Source organism: Malus sylvestris, chromosome 14 (assembly GCF_916048215.2).
Source record: "Malus sylvestris chromosome 14, drMalSylv7.2, whole genome shotgun sequence".
Taxonomy (NCBI): domain Eukaryota; kingdom Viridiplantae; phylum Streptophyta; class Magnoliopsida; order Rosales; family Rosaceae; genus Malus; species Malus sylvestris.
The window spans coordinates 21,757,045-21,781,642 of NC_062273.1; the positions used below are offsets into that span (position 1 = coordinate 21,757,045).

At 38.1% G+C, this 24,598-nt stretch overlaps 4 protein-coding genes, 1 long non-coding RNA gene, 1 other non-coding gene and 1 pseudogene across 6 annotated transcripts in view; 3 read left to right on the forward strand and 4 right to left on the reverse strand.

Annotated features, from left to right (window-relative positions):
* The first annotated feature begins 22 nt into the window (after positions 1–22).
* LOC126598678 (pentatricopeptide repeat-containing protein At1g08070, chloroplastic-like) lies at positions 23–2,097 on the forward strand (annotated as a pseudogene).
* A 1,377-nt stretch (positions 2,098–3,474) lies between these two features.
* LOC126598673 (uncharacterized) lies at positions 3,475–4,493 on the reverse strand. The gene is made up of 2 exons (XM_050265031.1): positions 4,355–4,493; positions 3,475–4,261 (listed from the first exon to the last, which is right to left on the reverse strand). Exons 1-2 carry the CDS (start codon positions 4,370–4,372, stop codon positions 3,770–3,772), a joined length of 510 nt encoding a protein of 169 aa, XP_050120988.1. The 5' UTR covers positions 4,373–4,493; the 3' UTR covers positions 3,475–3,769.
* A 1,806-nt stretch (positions 4,494–6,299) lies between these two features.
* TRNAS-AGA (transfer RNA serine (anticodon AGA)) lies at positions 6,300–6,381 on the reverse strand. The gene has a single exon. It is a non-coding gene; the product is annotated as a tRNA-Ser (tRNA).
* Positions 6,382–10,785: 4,404 nt separating this feature from the next.
* On the forward strand, positions 10,786–12,412 carry LOC126598612 (uncharacterized). The gene is made up of 2 exons (XM_050264977.1): positions 10,786–11,148; positions 11,595–12,412. The coding sequence occupies exons 1-2, from the start codon at positions 10,867–10,869 to the stop codon at positions 12,327–12,329; spliced, it is 1,017 nt and encodes a 338-aa protein (XP_050120934.1). The 5' UTR covers positions 10,786–10,866; the 3' UTR covers positions 12,330–12,412.
* Positions 12,413–16,472: 4,060 nt separating this feature from the next.
* Positions 16,473–19,403, reverse strand: LOC126600562 (calcium-dependent mitochondrial ATP-magnesium/phosphate carrier protein 2-like). The gene is made up of 4 exons (XM_050267142.1): positions 18,409–19,403; positions 17,283–18,071; positions 17,077–17,167; positions 16,473–16,927 (listed from the first exon to the last, which is right to left on the reverse strand). Exons 1-4 carry the CDS (start codon positions 18,878–18,880, stop codon positions 16,738–16,740), a joined length of 1,542 nt encoding a protein of 513 aa, XP_050123099.1. The 5' UTR covers positions 18,881–19,403; the 3' UTR covers positions 16,473–16,737.
* Positions 19,404–21,186: 1,783 nt separating this feature from the next.
* LOC126599842 (uncharacterized) overlaps positions 21,187–24,598 on the reverse strand; it is a 35,232-nt gene continuing 31,820 nt past the window's right edge. Inside the window, exon 4 of the mRNA XM_050266292.1 lies at positions 21,187–21,333. Coding sequence (XP_050122249.1) covers positions 21,202–21,333 — 132 coding nt within the window. The 3' untranslated portion in view covers positions 21,187–21,201. The remainder of the gene's footprint in view (positions 21,334–24,598) is intronic.
* LOC126599844 (uncharacterized) lies at positions 21,956–23,500 on the forward strand. The gene is made up of 2 exons (XR_007615253.1): positions 21,956–22,249; positions 23,118–23,500. It is a non-coding gene; the product is annotated as an uncharacterized LOC126599844 (long non-coding RNA).

Sequence of the window (24,598 nt, forward strand, 5' to 3'; positions counted from 1 at the left end):
TACACTTTGCTTGGATCGCCTTTATACAAAGTTGTTTTGGTTTGTTTTTGTTTTACAAGGCTACTAGCGGCGGCCGACGAGCCTGCAATGCGGCAATGTCACTTCGAATCCTCACACCAAAACCCAAACGGCCGTCTCTGTTAGAAATATGCAGCGGAGATCTCAACCCCAAGCGGTTTTACCAACTCGTCTCCCACGCCGTTAGTTCCGGCGTCTTCTCCACCGACTCCTTCGTCTCCAGCGAGCTCCTCCTCCTCTCCCTCTCCCACCGCCGCCTCGAATTTTCTCGCTCCCTCTTCTCCCAGATTCAAAACCCAAATCTCTTCGCCTGCAACTTCATCTTCAAAGACTTCTCGCTCAGCTCCTGCCCGCAAGAAGCGCTCTTTCAATACAATCTCGTGCGACGTCGTTACCCTCATTTGCTTCCCGACAACTACTCCTTCCCTTTCCTCTTCAAGGCATGCGGTCGTCTCAGTCTCCCCCACAAGGGCCAAGAGCTTCACGCTTTTACAGTCGCGCTCGGGCTCCAAACCGACGTCTTCGTCCAAAACGGCCTTGTTTCGATGTACTCCGAGTGCGGATTGCTTCACTCTGCTCGTAAAGTTTTCGACTTTCTTCCCGTTTCAGTTCGCGACGTGGTCTCTTGGAACAGCATTGTTTCTGGGTATGTGCAGAGCAATCGGAACCGGGATGCACTCCAGGTGTTTGAGGAAATGCTTGCATTTACGAGGCCCGATAATGTGACGTTGGTCAGCGCTTTCACTGCTTGTGGGAAGATGGGGTGTCTTCATTTGGGGTGGCAAATTCATGGGTTAGTGTTGGCAGGTGGGTTTGCATTGGATGTCTTCTTGGGTTCATCCTTGATCGACATGTATGCGAAATGTGGGCACATGGATGATACTCGAAAGGTTTTTGAAAGAATTGAGCAGCGAAATGTAGTGTGTTGGACTTCTATGATCGCCGGTTATGCTCAGTCACGTTCCTTCAAGGAGGCCATTAAATTATTTAGGGGAATGCAATTAGATGGAGTTGAAGCAGACGCAGCAATGGTTGCTTGTGTAATATCTGCGTGCGGGCATTCGGGTGCTTTAGATCATGGAAGATGGGTGCATACATACTGCGAAAGAAGCGTCTTTTACACCAACATCTCAGTGAAGAATGCCTTGATTGACATGTATTCGAAGTGCGGAGACATTATACGGGCTCTTGGAATTTTCCATGACATGAGGACAAGAGATGTTTTTACATGGACTGCCATGATAACTGGTCTTGCTCTCAACGGGGACTCTGTTGGAGCACTGGAAATGTTTTCACAAATGGAAGCGTCGAGTGATGTGAGGCCGAACGAGGTCACATTCCTCGGCGTGTTGTCTGCATGCAGTCATGGCGGGTTTGTGGATAAAGGTTTCACTATTTCAGAGCTATGACTAAAATTTATAAGCTCAGTCCTCGTATCGAACACTACGGATGCATGGTGGATCTTCTTGGTCGTGCTAATCTGTTAAACGAGGCTGAAAAGTTCATCAGAGATATGCCTATTCAACCTGATGTGGTTATATGGAGATCTCTGCTTTTCGCATGTAGGACTTATGGGGACACGGATTTGGGAGAGTTTGTTGCCAAAAGGATTGAGGAATTGGAACCAAGAAAGTTTGCATCGCGTGTTTTGTTGTCGAATCTATATGCTTCAGCATAAAGGTGGCATGATGTGAGCAGGATGAGGAAGGGTGTGGCTCTTCAGGGTGCCCGGAAGCAGCCGGATTGCTCTCTTATAGAAGTAGACGGTCTCGTTCAAGAATTCATTGTTGCAGATTGTTCGCATTGTCAAATTGATTCTATATACGAGACGGTTAGAGGAATGAACAAAGTCATACGATCAGAAAGATTTGATTAGAAAGTTTGGATGATACGCAATTCTTACTGGGAAAGTAGGCAACTGAACCGAAGGCTATTGTAGCATAGGTCAACAAATCTTCAAAAACCATGTCACCGCTAACCTCGAGGGTGAGGCATTTCCATCCTTCCTTATATAGGAGCTTCACGAAATGTTGTTCACGTGCCCAGAATTTATCAAAAGAAAATTAAGCTTTACGCTAACTAGGATCCTTACTGTTTAGGATGACTCGAACAACTCGTGGGTACTTACAACGCCAACTCTTTGCTACTACCATTGTTTACCTGCTTCCTAAGGAGACGGTCCTACGGATAAAGGAGACTCTCTGAACGAACTTTACTAAAATTTAGTTCTGATGCAGAAGATCAGGCTTACTCTGTAATTGCAGAGCATACTAAGGGCTGGTTTGGTATTGCTGTGCTTTGAAAAAAAGCTGCTGTGAGAATAAGCGGCTGTGCTGTGAGAATAATCGGCTGTGAAATAAAGCCAGTAGAGTGTTTGGTAAACTTTTTTGTGAAAGTGCTTTTGGAAAAAAAAGTAGGATGATAGTGTGTCTTTTCATTAAAGGAGCACTGTAGCTCCGTGTGCTTTGAAAAAACTGGCTTTTTTTCAAAGCAGCAAATAGCAGCTTCAGCTTTTCCTTTGATTTTCAGCTTATTCTCACAGCAGCTTCCAAAATAAGCCCTTTTTTTTCAGTTTACCAAACACAAAAATGACCCTCAGCTTTTTTTCACAGTGGCTTTTTTTAAAATCACCTCAATCCCAAACGGGGCCTAAGAATCTGAGTAACAAAAAATACACAAACTATGAAGGACCCAGAAGTTTGAGCCGCCTATAAGAGGATGACTCTGATACAAAGGAAAACTTAAGGGTTTGTTTGTTACTTTACTTCAATCCAATTTTTTAAACTCAAAAACATTTTTTCAAGTTTTAGGCTTTAAAAATATTTTTTAAACTCAAAAATCTCGTCTAATCGTCTCTTCTTTCTTTTTCCTTCAATCATCTCTTACTTTCCTTCCTCTTCTCTCCTCTTTCTCCCTCTCCTGTGATCCTATCTTTTTAGATCCCTTTGTCTAGTTTAAGTCGTAATATTTAAAAATTTTAAATCGCAAACCAATCAAGTTTTTGAGTTTTAATGAAAATTGTTTTCAAGAAATGTTTTTAAAAAATGTTTTAAGAAATGATTAAAATTTTCAAATAGAATACCAAAACAGACCTTAAGTTTTACACTAACTAGGATCTTTGCTCCTTTAGAATGACTCAAACAAGAATGTACACACAACAAAGAATACACACCCATATTTATAAAATCCCGAACCTCTCCTGGGAGAGGATTACCCAAAAAATCCTTGGTAACAATGAAAAAAAAGATATCTCAGGAACGAAAACTATAGGGACCTGTATTGACAAGACCCAATGGTGAACAACTGCTCAAAAGAAAAACCGCCTGGAAGTTCGAGGACCTTCCTATTATTTGCATTCTCCTATTAGTCCCTATTAGGCTATTATTCTTATTCTGTCCGTTACTCATAACAGAGGAAAAAAAAATCTCTTTTACGATCACAATCCACAATACTTTGTTTACATTAAACACTATTTGAAATAAAAAAATTTGTTGTACATCACACCAAACACTATTTTACGATTCTCGTTGTCTGCCAGTCACATGAACAGATCAGATCAAGTCTTGTCCACGTCTTAGTAAAGTTGCAGTACAGTTGTAACTTGTAAGATTACCTAGTATATACTTTGTTAAAAGTTACAGCAACAAACCATCATCCGTCACTAAAGCCATAAGCTAAAAAGATAAATACAAGAAATTCACGCAAGTGAAAAACCCGAGAGCGGAAAAAATAAAAAGAAGAGCAGAACTAACTAAGCTTCGGGTTGGGCACGGATAGGGTCTACTCCGACGTCCTTGAGAGTCACGGTTTTCGAACGGGGCGGTTCGGCTTTGTGAGCGAAAACATCTTTCCGGATCGGATTCTTAACGGCGTGATTGTAGTCGTCAAACTCCTGAACATGCGCCACCTTCCTGAAAAACGAATTTTGAATGAACTTGTCAGACTCCTCCACCACGCGCTCCGGCTCCACCACCTCCGGCAGAGTCTCTCTCCGGTTCTTCTTCACGTAGACGTGGGGGTTGTACCTCAGGTGCTGCTTGGCGGTGTGGAGCCCCAGCGTCACCGACAGCGCTATCATCCCGACAGCAACGTAGACCGGCACAAAGTCGCCCCTCATGAACCTTTTGAAGTAGCTCTGTTGGGGATTTTCGGTGGCACCGGCAGCCGGGGCGTAGGGTTTCATCTTCGGAGAGGTCGCGGTTGCGTATCGGCGTAAGCCGGTCGACATTTGTTTCCAGTGGTTCTGTAGCATTTGATGCACTTATATTAAATCGCAAGTAAATCCTCAGAAAACAAAAACAAAAAAAAAGGTAAAGAAAAAAGAAGAAGATTTTACCATTGATCTGAAAGCCATGATCTTATGCAGAAACCAGACAAATGAAGTTTCAGTTTATCTTACTAATTTGCAGTAAGCGATTTTTTTACCTGAACTAACTGCTGCTGGATATTACTTATAGAGTCAGATGGATACCGAGAAGGGTAGAGAGTTCTGGAGCCACGTAACGCAATACAGAAGCGAATGGGACACGTGTGGAATTATAAAGTGCACAGTGTCAGAAGAACCCTCCTGAAACTGGCACCTCAATCTTTCTTGTACTTTACTGGAACAAAACTTACTAAATAAAGAATTAGGATTTTCTTCGGATCTTTGTGAGAATTTCAAGAATTCGCGAATCATGTTCATTTATCGTACATTTTACAGTAAAAAATTATTTTAAATATTTTTATTTAAAATTAAAACAAACAATACTTGATAAAAATTGACTACACGATATACAATAAACGTACACAATTTACGAATCTCTAAGATCCTCACCAAAAGAATCCAAAGAGGATCCTGTTGGCTAAATAAATATGATTTACTTTTACTCGACAGTAAAAACTTAATTACCTACGAACGATGTTACTGCGGCTACTCTTTAAGTCAATGAGCCACCGTGAGGCGAAATTCCAAACTAATCCTATCAGTAACTTGAGATATATTATAGTAATAGTCACAATTGACTTAGGATATTCTAAAACAATATTCATGTGATATTAAAATTAGTATCTTAAGTGAATTAGGCATTGTTAGTGGTGCACCATAAATTAATTATACATTGTCATTGACTTGAGATAGCTACAATGACATTCATATTGTATGAAAGTTTGTATATTACGTTAATCAAATGTCATTAGTGCATTAACCAATTACATATTATCATTAGTTTGAGATATGCTACAATAACATTCTCGTTAAATGAAAGTAATCAAACTCATATTGTCATCAGTTTGAGATATGCTACAATAACATTCTCGTTATATAAAAGTTAGTATCTAAGTGAATTAGGCAACGATAGCAATGATTTCCGAACCAATCACACACTGTCATTAGCTAGAGACACGCTACATTGACATCCTACTACATAGAAGTTCTTTCTCACGAACCCAAAATTCAACTTCTGTTTAAGATTGTAAAAAATTAAAAATATGATATACAAAAAAACAGAGATTGGTTACCGTAGCATGCTTCGAACTGAACTTTTTGAAGTCCATTCAAAACCAAATTATAGCTTCTGTCGTAGGATGCAAGCAATCCCCTGCAATGAACTCATGAGTGACTCCATCCAGTCGACTTTCTAACATTCGCAACATGGTCCCATTTTTCCGCAGTTGCATACTGAACACACTCCTCATCTTCAGGGTCCAACTCCGTCACTTGCTCCGCCGCTTTCTTCGCCGTTTCAACATGGCCATGGATTCTGCAGCCTCCAAGCAAACCATCCCACTCAAACACAACGCCCCCCATCGGCATCTTCACAATCATCTCCATTGCTTCTTTGATCAAACCTGCTCTCGAAGCAGATTAGTCATGCACCCTTAATTCTTGAGCTCTCGAGGGACCCCGTAGACTTATTCCATTTGTTGAAGGAGAAGGTTGATGGGTGGATGCGGTTGAAGATAGCGACGGCATAGCTGAGGGAGGCGGTTGCAGAGGCGGAGAAGGGTGGGAGGAGCGAGATGAAGGCAAGGGGATGATGAAATCTGGAGGAGAGAGGGGTTGTTGATGGTGTGGGAATGGAGTTGGAGGAGCTGTTTTGGGGTTTTGCAGTGTTTGATTGCGGCTGCGATGGTGGTGGAACTGGCGGCGTTCATTCACTTCGATTTGCTCTGACTGTCATTATGTTTTCAGAAATCAAAAGGATCGAAGAACAAAAAGAAGGAAATGGCGGTAAATTAAGGAGGAGCTATTGAAAGAAAAATGAAATATTGATTTTTATAAATAAAAAGAAAAAAGAAAACGTGGACGGCAGGATTCGAACCTGCGCGGGCAGAGCCCACATGATTTCTAGTCATGCCCGATAACCACTCCGGCACGTCCACCTTATTTGTAAGCTTGAATGCAAAAATAGGTAATATCCTTTGATTGATAATCTTTTCTTACCCTTTTTCGGGCAAATTATACGACAACAAAACGATCTACAGTACGAAAGTGAAGAAGAAGGGAGTAATGCTATTCTTACCACAATTTTATACCATATTTCTTTACCATTTTAAGTGACAGATGAGTTGAATAAGCTACATCATTTAATTTCAATTTTTTATTAATTAAAACACTTAAATAATATTAGGTGAAAAAAAAAAAAAGAAACTCCTTGTATACCACAAGCATCATTTAATTAACAATCTTTTTATTTGATTAACATTTTGAAATTAAATGCTAATTAATTTAGATGATGTGACTGTCTACATCAAATACCACCTTAGATGGTATACAATTATAGTACAAAAATATAGTAAGAATAGCATCAGAAGAAGGCCGGATCTTAAAATGAAGTTCACAATCTTGGGCCTAGGTCCAGTCCAATCTATCTAGAACCAACTCAATGGACATTGGAAAAACGGCTTTAGGTTTTTCTTTTTTGGGGAACCGAGCAGCCACCACCAAGGCCGCGAAAATTGGGTTTAGGGCTAAACAATTTTTTTTTCCTTTTCAAAATGATTACTCAACGTATATTCAGTGCCAAGAGAACAAAATGTTACTTCGGGCTGGTTTGGTATTGCTGTGCTTTGAAAAAAAGCTGCTGTGAGAATAAGCGGCTGTGCTGTGAGAATAAGCGGCTGTGAAATAAATCAGCAGAGTGTTTGGTAAACTTTTTTGTAAAAGTGCTTTTGGAAAAAAAAAGTAGTTTGACAGTGGATCTTTTCATTAAAGGAGAACTGTAGTTCTATGTGCTTTGAAAAAAAACCAGTTTTCCAAAGCTACAAATTGCAGCTTCAGCTTTTTCCTTTGATTTCAGCTTATTCTCACAGCAGCTTCCAAAATAAGCCCTTTTTTTTAAGTTTACCAAACACCAAAAACACTCCCAGCTTTTTTTCATAGGAGCTTTTTTTAAAATCACCTCAACCCCAAACTGGGGCTTCGTTGAGAGAAACTTACGTTTATTGGGAATGTTACTTCATTGAGAGCAACTTACGTCTATTGAGATTTTCATTTTGCAGTATCTTAAGTTAATTATCACATATATAACTTTTTCATATATTAATGTGCGATTGATTTGAGATACTGTTATAGTGATATTCTCGTTACATAAAAGTTTTTCTCCTATAATAATAATCTAAAGTAATGAAATATAAGTAAAGTGAACTATTATTAACACTTCATACTCAGATTGTGCACTCTTTATAAGAGTATTTTTTTTTAAATATAAAAAATTTGTAATGCACAATTAGATTCTTGAAGTACCAATAACAATTTCGATGCATCTTCTTCTAAATTTGCATTTGCTATGTGACTTCAAATTGAAGGGAATTGGTGGGTTCCAATAGGCATATGCAAAATGATGCACAACAAGAGCTCATGCATCTTCTTCTCAATTTCTATTTTGCTATGTGAAATTTTTTAGGGGTTTTTATTACTTAAAAGACAGAGGCTTAGTCAATTACACTTTGGAATTAAGAATAAATCAAATGCCCTCAATTATTGCACATAGCACAAATGTAGCAAACACTTTATAGATGTAGCAAACACTAATCTATAAAGGAGTCTAATTAGTGACTAAAGCAAATCCAAACCCTAGTTATTCCCTATTGTTTATCACACTAGGTCACTAGGTCTTCCTTATCTATAAGAGAGACGAGAAATTTTTTATCTATTCAGAATACAGGTGGTACACCACGTGTCATTATATAAGTAGAGGAAAATTTTATTTTTAATTGTTAATTTTTTAATATAAGTATCTCACTACTTGTATAATGACATATGATGTACCATCTTGTGTCCTGAATATACTGAAAAATCTCGAGAGAGATTAGCTTTGGATTATTGTTAGGTTAGTGACATAATCAACAGTTTGTTCCACATTTTGGGTCTCCCACTAAGTGGATTAGTGGCTTCGGACACACAGATTCTCACAGACGGACGGTGCAAATCCACTCCCATAAAGAGGAGACCAGTTCTATTTCCAAATTCCCCCCTTGGACTCGACTCCAAAAGATCCATCCACGTGGCAATATGTTAACTCATCTTTCCACCCATTAGTTTGATTAATAATAATAAACGAACCCTCACTTGTTTTACCAAATAAAGAAACCTAGATTTCGTGGAGTTCGATGATATTAAACGTTAGCGAGAACGTATTTGTTAGAGTAAGTGACTGATAATTTAACTGGTCAAACTGCTTTATTTAAGTTTTTTTCTTCTTCATTAAATGTTAAAAATAAACAAAAATTAAAGTGAGTTTAGATTAAAAATTAACTACAGACGTATCATTTAGTGAATAAAACTCACTTTTTATTATGAGCGATATTTCGAACGCAAAACTCTCTCTCTTATCTTGAAAGGCTAATGTTGTGATTGATAGAAAGCAGAGAAAGAGTGATAATATTCTAAGAAAAAGATAAGCACACACTTACCTCAATCAGAGATTAATAATGCTAATGGGGACCATTAGAGTTGTGATTCTTTCCTTCGTCTTCTTTGCGTTCCTCTTTTTCTCTTTATGATTTGAAAAAAGGATTTTTTTTTAGTCAATATGGTTCTTGAAATGGACATAACTCCTCATTTAAAATTTTTAATATTGAAAATCGATATGAGTGGTTCTTGAGTTTATGTACCGTAAATCATTTTGGTTATTCTGTGAATAATTTGTCAATGTCTTCGTTAAATTGTCACGTGACCACTTTTTAAAGACTATTATTGTTAAACCAACATTTCCACTTAACAAGGATATTTATAGATTTTTAACGGAGTGACCATAATGATTTACTGTTGACAAACTCAAGAATCACTTATATCAGTTTTCGTTGTTACGAACCAAAATGAAGAATTATGTCAATCTCATAGATTATTTTGACTAAACAATCTTTAAAAAATTATGGATGCCACCAGCAACCTACCTAGCTCGTTGAAAGGTTCATACAATTATATATACACTTGTAGATGCATATAACAACACTCCCACTTTCATTGTAAGCCATCTAAGAAGCCCCCCCCCTCTCTCTCTCTCTGTGGCTAAAGCACACACAAAAATGTGGAGGAAGAAGAGGAAGAAGATGATGAAGAACGTGAGTAGAACTTCTTCTACATGCTTGGTCAATCCCACCCTCTTCCTCCCTTGATGGGATGTGAAGGGACAAAAGGCAAGTCAAAAAGGCAAAGGGGAGGCAAAGCCTTTCTTCCGGTTTGTTATCGGCTAGCGATTTTAGTACTCATTTTGTAGCCTCTTGCGCTCCTCTCGTCAGTAAGGAGATAAATAATAACATATTTTCGGTTTGGAGTGCAAATGGCTAAAAGAAGAGTGTCAAAATCTATATGTTTTTTTTTTCCTCACATGTCGAACTCTTTATGTAATAGGATCTTTATGTAATAGTAGAGTAAACAAGCATGCCAAGTTATTTTGAATGGTGTATGTTCAAAATGTTTGGCAGCTTCTTCCCTTCAGTTGTGGTCTTTGTTATTTACATGGCTGAGATTCTTGCCCATAGCTACCAAAAAGAAGCAATTCTATGCCTGTTTTGAGGGTCTATGTGGATCTGTTTGTTCTTCCCACTTAATCTCTAATAACTTTTCAACGTTGCAGTATTGTAGTTAAAAATATCAATTTGTAAAGAATTACTACACTTTAAGCTTGTGCTAAGAGCACCTCCAGCGGGGGAGGTTGCTCGGGGGCCAGTGGGTCAAACAGTAGCAAATTGCTGGGGGGATGACCTCCAGCGTATGGAAGCCCGAGCGACAGGCGAGGCCCGAGGAGCAGGCCCGTCGAGGATTGCCAGCCCGAGAGCCCGAGGGCTGCGTCAGGCGCGTGCGTTTCACGCGCGCGTGGGCGCGAGTCGTCCGACAAAAAAACAGGGCAGGGGCCCGCGATTTCAGTTTTGAAAAGTTACCGTTGGGGAAGCCACGTGGCTTCCCCATGTCCGTTTGATTGAAACGGTCCTATTTTATGGGCCGTTGGATTTCCAACGGTAAAAAACATTTAAAAATCTAATTTAATTTCATCCGTTTGATCTAAGATCAACGGTCCACGTTATTAGGCTTTGTAAATTAAAAAAAAAAAAGAAAAAACAGTTTAAAAATCTAAAATGTTACCGTTGTGACACGTGGCACAATCTGGAGTGTTGGAATTTAAATTTTTTTAAATCCAACGGCAGAGATTAATTAGGTGAATAAAAATTAAAAAAAAATGTAAAAAAATTCTTAAAAATCCGAAAAAAAATTATGAAAAATTATAAAAAATTTTGATTTCACTTCACCTATAAATACCTTCTCATTATCTTCTACCGTACACCACAATTTCATATTTTCTCAACTACTTTCAACCACATTCCTATCTTTCTTTCAAAGTTTCAATCCAATTTTTTTCCAACAAAATGACTACTCAACCAGGTACGAATTGGACGCTTCTTGAAGATGTTGCGTTGTGTACTAGTTGGGTTCAAGTTACTCATGATTCGATTACGGGTAATGAGATGCAGTTGCGAGAAATGTGGAGTCTTATTCATACCAATTATCTTGAGAAAATGGGTGGGCAAAGAACTAAGGAATCGATGTCCAGTCGTTGGAAATTACTTAGTCAATCGTTTAGTACGTGGAGAGACGCCTTGGCACAAGCTAGTGGTAATCTTCGAAGTGGGGAAAATTTAACGGATCAGGTAACAATATATTATTTATTTGTTAGCTACTTTCATTATATTTATTTGTTTGTATTATTTATTTGTTATCTTCTTTCATTATAATTATTTGTTAGCTACTTTCATTATATTTATTTGTTTGTATTATTTGTTACCTACTTTCATTATAATTATTTGTTAGCTACTTTCATTATAATTATTTGTTTGTATTATTTATTTGTTACCTACTTTCATTATAATTATTTGGTTGTATTATTTATTTGTTACCTACTTTCATTATAATTATTTGTTAGCTACTTTCATTATATTTATTTGTTTGTATTATTTATTTGTTACCTACTTTCATTATAATTATTTGTTAGCTACTTTCATTTATAATTATTTGTTTGTATTATTTATTTGTTACATACTTTCATTATAATTATTTATTTGTTACCTATTCTCATTATAATTATTTGTTTGTGTAGGAACTTCAAGCACAAGCTTGGTATGGTGCCAAAACCAAAAGCAAAAACAAAACATTCACCCGGTTTGAATGTTGGAATATTGTCAAAGATTGTCCTAAATTTAGAGTTGTGCATGTCGGTCCAGAAGTTTTCATGAACAGCACCCCTCTACACTCTACACCTGAGCATGCCTCGCATGATCATGATGAAGATGATGAAGAAGTGCCTGAAACGCCCCCCGTTGAACAAGCGTCGGGGTCGACCCGTTATCCAATTAGGCCTCAAGGTAAGAAGGCTTCAAAGAGAAAAGGTAATGCTTCCAAGAATGATTATGCAAAGTATATGGAAGATCTTGCCCGCCAAGGTGAATTGAATTTGGCTCGGGAAATGGCTAAATTTGAGGCTGATAAGGCTAGAGAGGATGCAAAAGCTGCAGCTTTTGAGAGAAAATTTGAAGCTGATGAGAGAGAAAGAGAACTACTTCGGCAAGAAAGGGAACATAGAAGAGAAGAAAGAATGGCTGAACGAGATCGTGACATTATGAAGGAGCCTTTAGAAGGGAAGTCTCCAGACTCTAAATATTTTTGGAAGTCAGAGAAAGCGGATGTGTTGCGAAGGAGGCGTGCAAGAGAAGCGAGAGCAAGAGGAGATGGTCCTAGCACCACAAGAGAAGATTATCCTAGCATGACAAGAGAAGATCATCCTAGCACCACAAATTGGTTAGGTGATGGTTATCATCCATTCACGAACCCATAATTTTCCAATCAATTCGGGTTGTAATTTCTTATTCGGGTTGTAATTTCTTATTCATTGAATAGAGTACTTTATGTTGTTTCCAATTTATTGAACTTAGTACTTTATTCAAAACACATTTAAACACACCAAATAAAATAACATCAACACACCAAATAAACACACCAAATAAAAACAAACACCAAATAAAATAAAATTACATTTCAACTCACTAAATGAACTAAAAAAACACACCACATAAAATAAAATAAACACACCAAATAAAAACAAACACCAAATAAAATAAAATTACATTTCATCTCACTAAATGAACTAAAAAAACACACCACATAAAATAAAATAAACACACCAAATAAAATAAAATTACATTTCAACTCACTAAATGAACTAAAAAAACACACCACATAAAATAAAATAAACACACCAAATAAAAACAAACACTAATGAACTTAAGTATCGTCAGCACCCCTCAATTCCCACTGGTGCTCTATCAAGTCAAGTTGGCGGGCATTGTGCATATTTGACCTTTGAAGTGCAGTATATCGTTGGATGATCCTTTCATTGTAACGTCCATCCCTTTCTAATGGCTCATGTTGCACGGGCTCATCGATGGCGTCATGAGCACAATATATACGTGTTCTTGAATTGTTCATCGTGTCTGGCTCATATTCATCAACGGCTTCATAATCGTACTCATCTTCCACAATCATGTTGTGAAGAATGATGCACGTCATCATGATGGATCGAAGCGACTCTACATCAAACAATCTGGCAGCACCCCTGATGATCGCCCAGCGAGCTTGGAGGATACCGAAACAACGCTCCACATCCTTCCTGCACCCTTCTTGACATCTTGCAAAGTGTTTTTCCTTTGCACTGCGCGGACGTGGCACTGTTTTGACAAATGTTGACCACCTTGGGTAAATGCCATCAGCTAGGTAGTATGGCCCGTCGTACATACGTCCATTGACCTCATACGTGACTTTTGGTGCATTTCCTTGCAGGACATCGTTGAACACTGGGGATTGGGCAAGGACGTTGAGGTCATTTTGAGCTCCCGGAACCCCGAAAAAGGCGTGCCAAATCCATGTATCAAAAGATGCCACCGCCTCCAAAATGATACTTTTTGATCCTTTTCTGTCCCCATAAGCGCCTTGCCATGCACTTGGACAGTTTTTCCAAGTCCAGTGCATACAATCAATGCTTCCAATCATCCCTGGAAAACCTCGCATCTCGCCTTTCTTCAGAAGCCTTTGCAAGTCCATATGAGTAGGTCTCCGGAGGTCCTCTGCGGTGTAGATAGATTCGATTGCCGAACAAAACCTCATGAGGGACTCAAGAATGGTTGATTGTCCCATCCTCGTTATCTCGTCCACTTGGTCTGCAGCTGCTCCATATGCAAGCATCCGCAAGGCAGCAGTAATTTTTTGCTGAGGCAGGAGACCCATAGCACCAAAAGCATCCGGCTTTTGCACAAAGTAAGAATCATGGTTGCAAACAGCGCCCATGATTTTGTTGAACAAATGTCGTTCCATTCTAAAACGACGTCGGAAGTATGTTTCAGGGAATGCACTGTTACGGACAAAATAATCGTCCAAGAGCTCCTGACCTCGTCGTTGCCTGTTTCTATCAATGTTTACAGCACGGTTGGGCCTGCAGATATGAGCCACAGCTTGGACGACTCGACGGGATTGTGAGGCTCCTGCCATTCTTGATTCGTCATCTCTCCGTCTACGCTCGTCATCCTCTTCCATCTCATTTTGGGCCCAATCCCTAACATTGAACATTCCTTGTGATTGGTTAAACAATTCTTCCTCTTCTTGCTCGATTTCCCACATCATCTTTGAAGAAGAAGAAGAAGACATTGTAAAAAGGAAGCAGAAACTATGAATAATGATAGGGATTTTGGTGAAGAAGGAAGCAAAAACTATGAATAATGATAGGGATTTTGGCGAAGAAGGAAGCAGAAACTATGAATAATGATAGAGATCTTGAGAAAATTGGTGTGAGATTTATGAGGATGGATGGGGGATTATATGGAGGATTTAGAAGGGATTAGGTTGTAGATAATGCCACGTGGCATGCCGTCATTCGTTAAAAATCTGGTGGAAATCTATCCTCAAAGATTGTAATCGGATTGTGACACGTGGCACGACGTGATTGGTTAAAAATCTTATCAGAAATCCATCACCAATAATTGTCTTTTCAGATAATGACACGTGCCTTGACACAACGATTAAAAATCTTATCGGAAATCCATCACCAATAATTTTCTTTGCGGATAATGACACGTGGCGCAACGAGAACGATTAAAAATCTTATCCGAAATAACAAATATAATTATTTTGAATTATTTTATAAATACAAAAATACAAAAATTTTATTGCTATTGGCTTTTCGGATAATGACACGTGGTGCAACGAGAACGATTAAAAATCTTATCCGAAATTACAAATAAAATTATTATGTATTATTTTATAAATAAAAAAATATTAATATTTTATTGCCAATTGCCAGGGCTATTCAGTGCAGGGGTGGAGATGCAAAAGGCAATTGACAGGGGAATGCACTATTCATTAAGGGCAGTTACTGTTCACTAGGTGGATTAAATAGTGAATTGCCTGGGGGGAGGGCTCCTACACTGGAGTTGCTCTAAGGATTAAATAAAAATGAAAACTAAGAGCAACTACCCCCTGGCAATCCACTATTCAATCCACCCTATTGAATAGTAACTGCCTTAAATGAATAGTAACTACCATTAATGAACAGTAATTGCCATTTACATCTCCACCCTTGGAACCCTCCCCCTGACAATAAGCAATTAAAATAATAGTTTTTTTTGTTTGTTTAAATAATAAAAAATTGCAAAAGCTCCGGTCCCTCTTTCTCTCTCTCTCTCTCTGACACAAAAAAAATAAAAATTGCAAAGCCCTCGAGCCACAGGCCCGTCTACTCCCCACCCCCCCTTCGCTCGGGCTCCCACCGTCGCTCGGCCTCCACACGGCTGGACCTCTCTCCACCGGGCCTCCGGCCCCTTCTTCTCCACTGTCCCCCGAGCAACCCACATGGGTGGAGTTGCTCTAACGAAAAAGCTTCAAAAACTTTAGTTTAAATAAAAATGGCAAAATAAAGGTGAAGTGAATAGTACCTGGAGTCACTTTTCAAGGTAAAAATGTCATTTTCGTTAAAGGTCAACAGTACCGGGAGTGTTTCATTGAGATTCCCAAAAAACTCATATTTGCATTTTGTTCTTTATCTTTGATCAGTTCAATGGTAGAGAAACTTCTCTGCATTTGAGATGTCATGTACTCAGTGTCCCAAATATTCAATCATACAAACAACGGATGTAAGATTCTTAATATATTAAGTAACAAATATGACATGACAACACATGAATGGCCTGAAATACCACCTTGGTGGCATCTCAGGTGCATAAGAGCTTTTGGCTTTCCTATGTGTTGCTTTTGCACATAATCTTACAACCACCAAACGCTAATTATGTGCTGCTGCTGCTGGTAATTACAAATTAGCAATGCCAGTTTGCACTTATAGACATGCTTAAGTTTGTACGACTCCCTGGGCGCAATAAACGACCAGTTGGAACTGGAAATGCAAGCAACTACCTAAGGCTCATTCCAACTCTTGGGTTAGAACTTAGAACCTAAAATTTAGGTTTTAAACATCCCCCAACTTTCTCCAACTCCAACCCTTGGCAAAAAATCAGTTTTGAGTTCAAATTGATTTTTGGGGCAAATTAGGATAATCTACATGATATGCATTTAAAAAAAAAAAAAAAATTAGCCTAAATTCATTCTTTAATAATTTCGGGCAAAAAATTTAATCCAGAAAGGTTGGAGAAGAAAAAAACGCTATTGAATTAAAAATTTTATATTTTTACCAAAGCGTTAAAGATGGTCTAAATAACATACAAGGGCAAAGCAAGCAACCAAGAAATTCAGTTACACACTACAGCATATCCATCTCAGGATATGATATCAACAAGAGAACAAGATGAAGTTACGAAACGAGCGGGACAATACTCATTGTAATTTTCACCACATACGGATTTAGTTGAGAGAACAGCATCAAGTCCCGCCCAAATCTTGCTGTAAAAGAGAGAGATAAGTCTTAAGAAACACAGAAAAAGGAGCAAGATAATACCTTTCACGTTTGCCATCAAATTCCGAATGGGCCTGTAACCTTGTTTCTCAATAGCAAGTTATGATAAATCCGGGAAAAAAAGCTTTCCGACTACAAAATTGAAAATCCTGTGCCCCGTATCCTGAAGGGGGACACCATCTGTCATATAACAATCGTATCCTCTACTTAACTAGTAATCTCATTTTCTTTCTCGTCACCGTCAGCTCCGTTACAATTTCTAACTACAAAGATCAATGTAGTTACCAACTCGCTACAGATCTAGTTTCTTTTTCATGGCTTCGTATACCATATATGTAATGCTTGCAGCTGGAACAACTTTGAGAAGATTTGGAAACAATCCCTTGTAGAAACCTCTATAGCCTTCGTGCTGAAGGGTTCTCCAGAATACATCAGACATTCCTTTATATGCAGTAGCTGTATTAGAACGTTGAGCTTGCAATCTGGAAAGAAATAATATATTAAAACCGAAAGCAAATTCACTGGGTATAGAAAACCTAACATGAAGTGAAGAAAATCAAGTAGTTTGGATGTGCCCTCTTCACTAAAAATAAATAACCAGTAGTGGAAGACTTCAGCCATGAAATTGTACCTGGTTCGGATAACCTGCAATGGATAAACACATGTTGCTCCTAGAGCTCCCGATATTGTCCCACATCCCAGCTGAATGAGAGGACCAGGTTCTGGAAAAAAGTAAGATTTAAAAGGCAATTCACCAAACGGTACAAAAATGTTATCGAGATGAAAAAGATAAAAGAAAGGAGAAAAAAAAAAAACAGAAAACCAGAGAAACTGTACCGCTATTATCGTGAAGAAAATATGTCTTTGACATATCTTTTAAGGTCTCATAGGCAGTGAGGTCGATACCAGCATAGGGGACAATCCCAAGAAGAGACGGAAGCAGACCTTTATAGAAGGCCCGAGGTCCCTCATGAATCCAGATTTCCCTAGTTAATGTCCCCAACCGAGGACTCTTTCCAGCTTCTGAAGTACAAGTTTGTAACCGAGTTTTCACAAGATCCAACGGATAGATAGAAGTTTGTGCCACTGCACCTGCCATACCACCGGCCAAAAGTCTACCAGCAGTACCAATATCTCCCTCGTTGGCCCCCATATTATCTCCAATGACCTTCTTTAACATTTCATAAGTATAGAACTTGATGGCACTTTCAGGTGCTACCTTCACAACATTTATTCCATTACCTCTGAAAAACCCCAGGATACCGTCTTCCTTCAATATCTTCTTTATAGCTGGCACCACAGAAGCACGTGATGTCTGAACTTGCAAAACCACTTTCAAGCGATCAAGAGGAGCAGTGGCAGTACGAGAAGCGGCTCCAGCTATAGCACCTGCAATAAAGTATCTGCTCCTATGAACATGCTTACCAATTCCTTCTGGAATAACAGCCTGCTCACCAATATCCACAAGGCACACCCTTTCCCAATGATGATATATGTTCTCAATCGTTGCTTCATGTGGATAGAGTAGAAGAAAATCCCTCCATTCTTCAAACGTTATAATACCATTGTTATCCTTATCAACATGCTCTACAAACCGGGCAAGTTCCTCATCATCCATTTCAATCCCTACAAGTTAAAAACTGCCAGGACTTATAAGGTGAAAAATAAAAAATCCTCCCACTTAAATCTACAGAAATGGAAACCCTACCACTTTCGTTCCCTTCTAAACAGTTTCAGAAATTATATTACAGTTATAACTATGCATTCTCAATGTAGAACTAGAACACAAAGGTAAAAATGCTCCCTAGTGAAAAACCATACTACAGTCAGAGCAATACTATAAACAATGCCTCAAAGAATGATACCAATGCTCTACAATCTACTGAAGGAAGTATAAACTAGCATGTAAAAGTTAACGAATTTTCGCAATTTCAAAACAGAAGAAAGTAAAGTTGGGGCATACCAGCCTTGACAAGGGCATCCCATAGCTCCTCAGGCAGAATGCAGCCATTGTGCTCAACATCAATGGCCTGAAAAATGCGGTAGAGCTCGAGCTCCTTGTCATCCATGTACCGCCGGAACTCGGGATAATCGACCCTTCCATCTCTGTTGGCATCACAGACCTTCAGAAGATCCTTGGCGTACTTGTACTCCGGAGGAATCTGAAGGGCCGACAGTCCGGCCTCGATCTGAGAATAATCCAAATACCCAAGATTTTCAGCATCGAAGAAATTGAAAAGGCTTCGAATTCGGACTTCCCTGTCCTCCTTGGTCTCCCGTAACGCTAGAAGAACGTGATCCATCGAAATGGGTCCAGTTTTCTTGACCGGATTGCAACATCCGTCGGCTCTGGCGGTGGCGGAGGCGGTGGACTTGTTCACATCTACTTTGGAGAAGCTGACATGCTCTGCCGCGGCCGGCTTTGCCCCTGACATAAAAACCCAATTCTTATTTCCCCTTCTTCTTCTTCAATGTTCTTCGAGTTTCTTCAATGGCGGATCAAATCGATCACAACCCACAATTAAAGGTATTAGATTTGAGAATTTGGGCAAATGGTTGGTGGATTTTTGGGTGTTCGATCATAAATTCATGATAAATTCTTCAGCCATCGCCATTCAGCAAAGATAAAAACAGGACAAAGGAAATGAGGGTTGGGGGAGATGGGAACTCAACTTCTTCTTCAATCTTAGAAATTGGGTGGATTGGATTTAATGGTAGTTAAGGAGCGGACCAGTAACGCAGATTATAACAGCCGAGTGGGCATATATATATACATACATACATATATATATATATATATATATATAAATACTATCTGCAGTATATAAATACGACGGAGGAGGTGAAGATCGTCTGATATGAGCCTGACGGTGAAGGAGAAGGATCGCTCTGGAATGGAAGTGGATATTCTTCCTCGTGTTTGGTCGCCTTTCACTCCTCCACTTTCTTTTTTTTGCGTTTTGACGAAGAAATTTAAGATTACTAAGAAATTTTAAAATAACGAAAATTGAAATGAACAGATTTTATTTTATAAAATTTATGAATTTTATTGTTTAGTTAACTTAAAAGAATAATGGAATTGAAAATGGAATTTGTTAATTTTACACTATATTTGGATGAAAAAAATAAACTTGGAATTTGGATTAAAGACAGAATTTATAAATTGACATACACTAATTCCCTTGTTTGGATTCAAAAATATAGAAATTTAGAATTTCCTCATGGAAAAAAAACTTGGAATTTGGGATCTCCAATTCCCAAGTTTAAATTCCATATAAATATATGTCATTTTCCAATTTCTATGATTGAGAGTTTAAAAACAACAAATTCCGTATTCAATTCCATTGTTCTTTTAGGTTACCCAAACAAGAAAATTCACAAATTCTATATAATAAAATTTCATCGTTTAAATTTCCTTCATTTTAAAATTCCTTAGTAATCTTAAATTTCTTCATCTAAACATAGTGTTAAACTCCCAATCATAGAAATTGGGAAATGACACCTATTTACATGGAATTTAAACTTGGAAATTGGAGACCCCAAATTCCAAGTTTTTTTTCCACGCGGAAATTCTAAATTTCTATGTTATAAATCCAAACAAGAGAATTGGTGCATGTCAATTTATAAATTTTGACTTTTATCCAAATTCCAAGTTTATTTCCCTCATTCATGTTATTTTACTTTTTATTTTTCGTTTTATAAAATTTAATGAGATGTTGATGATAAATTTGGGTTCAATCAACCCTAAACTAACTCGACTTTTAATTTGATCGCGCAGGTAAAAATGTAAAAAATCATGCAAATTAAAAAACCAATTCCAACACGACAATTTTCTTAGTTACATTAGGTTGAGACATGATTCATCGACTTGAATTTTAATACATTTAGATAAATATATACGCATCCAAATCAATTTTGGAGCAAACAAGAACAACGTACCCACATCTTACATTCATACTTCACTCTATTATAGTATTTCAGAATATCACATTGCGGTAAATGAACAAACAAATGTTGTATATGAGATTCCAACTCACGACATTTTTCATAAAGTAGAAATTGAGTGCCGTTAAACCAAATAGCCACGTACACGAGCAAAATTGTTAAAAGGAAATTCTCTTGGCAAAAATAGGGAGTCTTGATTTGATGACATGCTTCTAAACCCATATACTCTAGATTTTGCAAACTACTCCTAGCATCCATCATACCACGGTGCACACACAAAAGGTAGGAGTGCTTTTTATATGGAACATAATGAATTGAGCTTCAAAAGTTCACCACATTTAACAAAACACTTGAAGAAAAAGCTCAAATAATTGTTCAACCAAAGGGTACATTGGCTTTGTTATATCTACATATCACTGCACTGAAACTGAGTGAGAAGTAGAATCAAGACACTTCACATAATTCATACGTAAAAGTTCACACCAAAACCAATCTATAGCCATCGCCAACCTCTTCCTCATTGGCATTGATGAAGGACGCGGGAACCTTTAGCTTATACGACTCAGAAATCTGCAGGAACAAAACCACGTCAGTACTCGGTTGATTAAAGAAGTTGATTTTTTGTGAAAAACAACCCGGACGCGTTATTTAGATTCATCAACCTTAATGTTCATTGGTATATTGCTCAAAGTGTAGTGTCCAAGCTAAGCGCAGCGGACTTTGGAAGATAGTCTGCAACCAAAATGTAGAAGAGATCCATAACTCCTGTGTGTGTCTGGGCGCTACTGTAATTAGATACTAGAGTCAGAGTCTACCCATCGTTTATTTTGACTGAGCCGGGTTGAGGATAACAAGTCGACATTCCTACAATATAACCAGCCTCATGTCCAGCTTCCTTCCCTTTTCCATAAATTGGTATTGACGAACACAGAACCCGTCCATCCTACAATAATCACAAACAAGCACATTACTTAGATATCACAATGCAGTGATTAAAGCTAAATCCTACATACAATATGGTCACGGACTTGGAAATGCAAGGTGCAAATGTTGGAATTTAAGATTATTTTATTGTTTGAATTTGAGTTTAGCCCAATAGTATTAGGGTTTCGTTTTTTTGCTTATTATAGTTAAGTTAGTTCTCTATATATATGATACTTTGTAGCTCGTAGAATGAACAAGTCATTCACAATGTAACCTCTTAGGGTTATGTAGCCGTTCCGACATTCTAGTTTGTTTAATAATATTCTTATTATTTTGTAGTCTTGTTCGTTACGCACTCTGATATTCAACTTGGTATCAGAGCAGGTACAATCGTTCGGGATTTAATCTGCTCTTGTTTAATATCATTTTGTTGTCTTGTCTAGTTTAGGATAAAAAGGGGGATGGGTTCTAGAAACCCCCCCATTAGCTCCTTTTCCCTTCCAGCCAAAAGAAAGGAAAGGGGTTTATCCCTTTTAGCTCTTAACTTGCCAAAAAGAAAATCTAAGGAAGAGGAGTTTAGTTTCTTTGCTTGTGAAGATTAGAACAAGTGAGGATCTTTCCTTTGTATTTAAGGTATCTATTTCTCTTACCTTTGAGATCTATTTGATTTTTTTTTGTTTGTTAACCCATGAATTAGTTTGGGTGGGAGTAGGAAACATGAAGGTGTCATAGTTCATGTTATAGTTTTAGAGTTGAGCGCCAAGTGTTTGATTAAAGTCCCCAATTAACCTTGAATTAGGGTATGTTGTTAGATATTTGTATAAGTTGTGTGTGATGATTTTTCTTACTTATAGATAAGGAAGAGAAGGATAAGGGGACTATGGCACAAGTCGACGAACTCCCTGGAAGTTGAATGTCAAGAAATTTAGTTTGAGGTAGGGGAGCTTTAACTATAAAAGTATTTTGATTTTTCATTTTTACTTGATCAAGGATTGTTGGCATTTGAGCACTATTTCAAGCTTATTTGAAATGTTTTTCCATTTTCGATTATGTGGAAGAAGTGGAACAAATATTACTCTTTAGATTGATTTGAATAATTTGAATTTCGTTGCTATAACTTTGGGGAGTTTAAAGTGATTGCCATAATTTTTTTTAAAATTGTGTTTTGACGTGCATGCCTCTCATTTTACTCAATATCAATTTCTGAAGCATCTTGATACGAATGTTCAAATTGTGAAAGTAGATGAAAAGTGGTGTAATACCTATGCAGTTGAGAATGTTGAGAAATGTATGAATGGGCAAAATGACCCGTGAAGTTGTTTGATTATGGGCACAATGACCCAAGGTTCCCCGAGGAAAGCTCCATGTGTGGGGGCTGTGAGAATGAGTTACAAAAGTGATAAATACATGTGATATGTATATTGGCTAGGTATATTACGGTTCTTTCCAATCTGTTTATCACTTGTTGGGATAAAAGAAGATCTTTGTGATTTGGTGTGCTAGTGATTCTTTAAATGATAATGGCTTTGTTATCCTTATGACAAAAGAAGTGATTTTGAACTTGTGTGTTGTACCGTTGTTATCAAGCTACGAATGCTCCAAAACCTTTGGTTTTTTTGTCATATGTTATTTTCCAGAAATTTTTGAGCATATTTCAAATTGTTGGATTACGTAGTAGTGAAAATAAACGGTTTTGAATCACTCTTATTACTTTCGGCATGCACTAGAGATTTTAAATGACTACAGACTTACCCCTACTGAGCATTTTATGCTCACCTCGTTTTTCTAAACATGTACTTTCAGGTGTGTAGAGTCAACTAGCTGATTTTCAAGTGGCAGCTCTAGTGTGGGCTAGTTGAAGGGAGTCCGGGCGTCCACGTCTTTTGGGTGAGCTACCAAAGTGTTGTATAGTTGGTCTCTGTCTGTAATCGATCCTTTTGTTGTGTAGTAGCCTAAGTTGTAGACCTCAGTGGGTTAAAGTCACTACTTACCTGGGCCATGAGAACCATGTATATATAACTACTCGTCTTTTGACTTGTATAGTTTTGCTCATGTACATTTTCCTCAAATGGCCTGAAAATATTTTCTTGTTAGAAGCCCTAAAGGTCTTTTGTGAACTTATTTTAATCTGTAAGGTTTTATGAATGGCTCTTGAAGAACCACTATGAACTTGGTTATGTTTAAAACTGTGGGTGTGTATCTATTACCTAAGTGGTATGTTGCAAAATTCAGATTTTTGTTCTTTGGAATATAGATAGTTTTATTTGCAAAGTAATTTGGTGCTGTTGAAATTGTTTTTACAGGAAAACAGCAGCATGCCTGTTTTAGTTTTAAAATTTTCCTATACTTCCCGAACTCGAAAATTAATGAAATTTTGACACAACTTAGTTTCATGGCTCTAGTTTGGATCTGGAAATTTTCACTCATTTTGGTTGAACAAGTTATTTTCGGTGAATTTTACGGTTCAGGTCGCTTTTGTAGTTGTATTACCATGAGTTTTTAACTCTATTCTTTAAATTGACTTTTGTAGTTTAACTTTAAGGGAATTGGGAAATTTAAATTTTCGTTGACATAATCTTAAGATGAGATTTGTTTTGCATCCTTAAACAACCACTTTGTTCTATTTATTTTACTTAATCTCACACCTCAAGTTTTAGGGTGTGACATTAGGTTCGTGAATTTTTTTTTTTTTTTTTTTCTTCTTCTTCTTCTTTGGTTTTGGGATCTTGTTTCTGCCTTGAATGGTTTAGACTGTTTATTTGTGGGTAGTTTAAAAAAAAAAAACAGATGAAAGCAAAATTAGAGTCCCGCCGCCGCATGCTGCATGGAGACCCATCCGTCTCATCGCCTGTGTGGAATCTACATCAGAACCATAAGTCGCACCACCAGCCACGCCACACCGCCTTGCTGCCCAGAACTCGGACCTGTACGATCCTATTATTGTTCACATCTGACGCTGCAAATCAGCCTTGAACCTGTAAACTCGTCCGCCCACCACCGCATTGCTCGTTCTCATTCTCACCCAGACCCACGAACCCCATCTGCATGCTGCCGTTGCAACCAGAAACCCAGCACATCTGCCGTTCGAATCCACCTCGCCGCCAAGCCACCCAGTCACGCCTCCATCATTGCCTGAAATCCTGCAACTATTCTTTGCTTCTCGCTTGAAAAGCTACAACCGCACCTCGGAGTCTGGGTTCAGAATGTTGGTCTACACATGTTTTGAGCCCATTTTTCTACCGGAACTGAAGAAAGATGAAGGAAAAGAAAGAAAACAGGAAAAT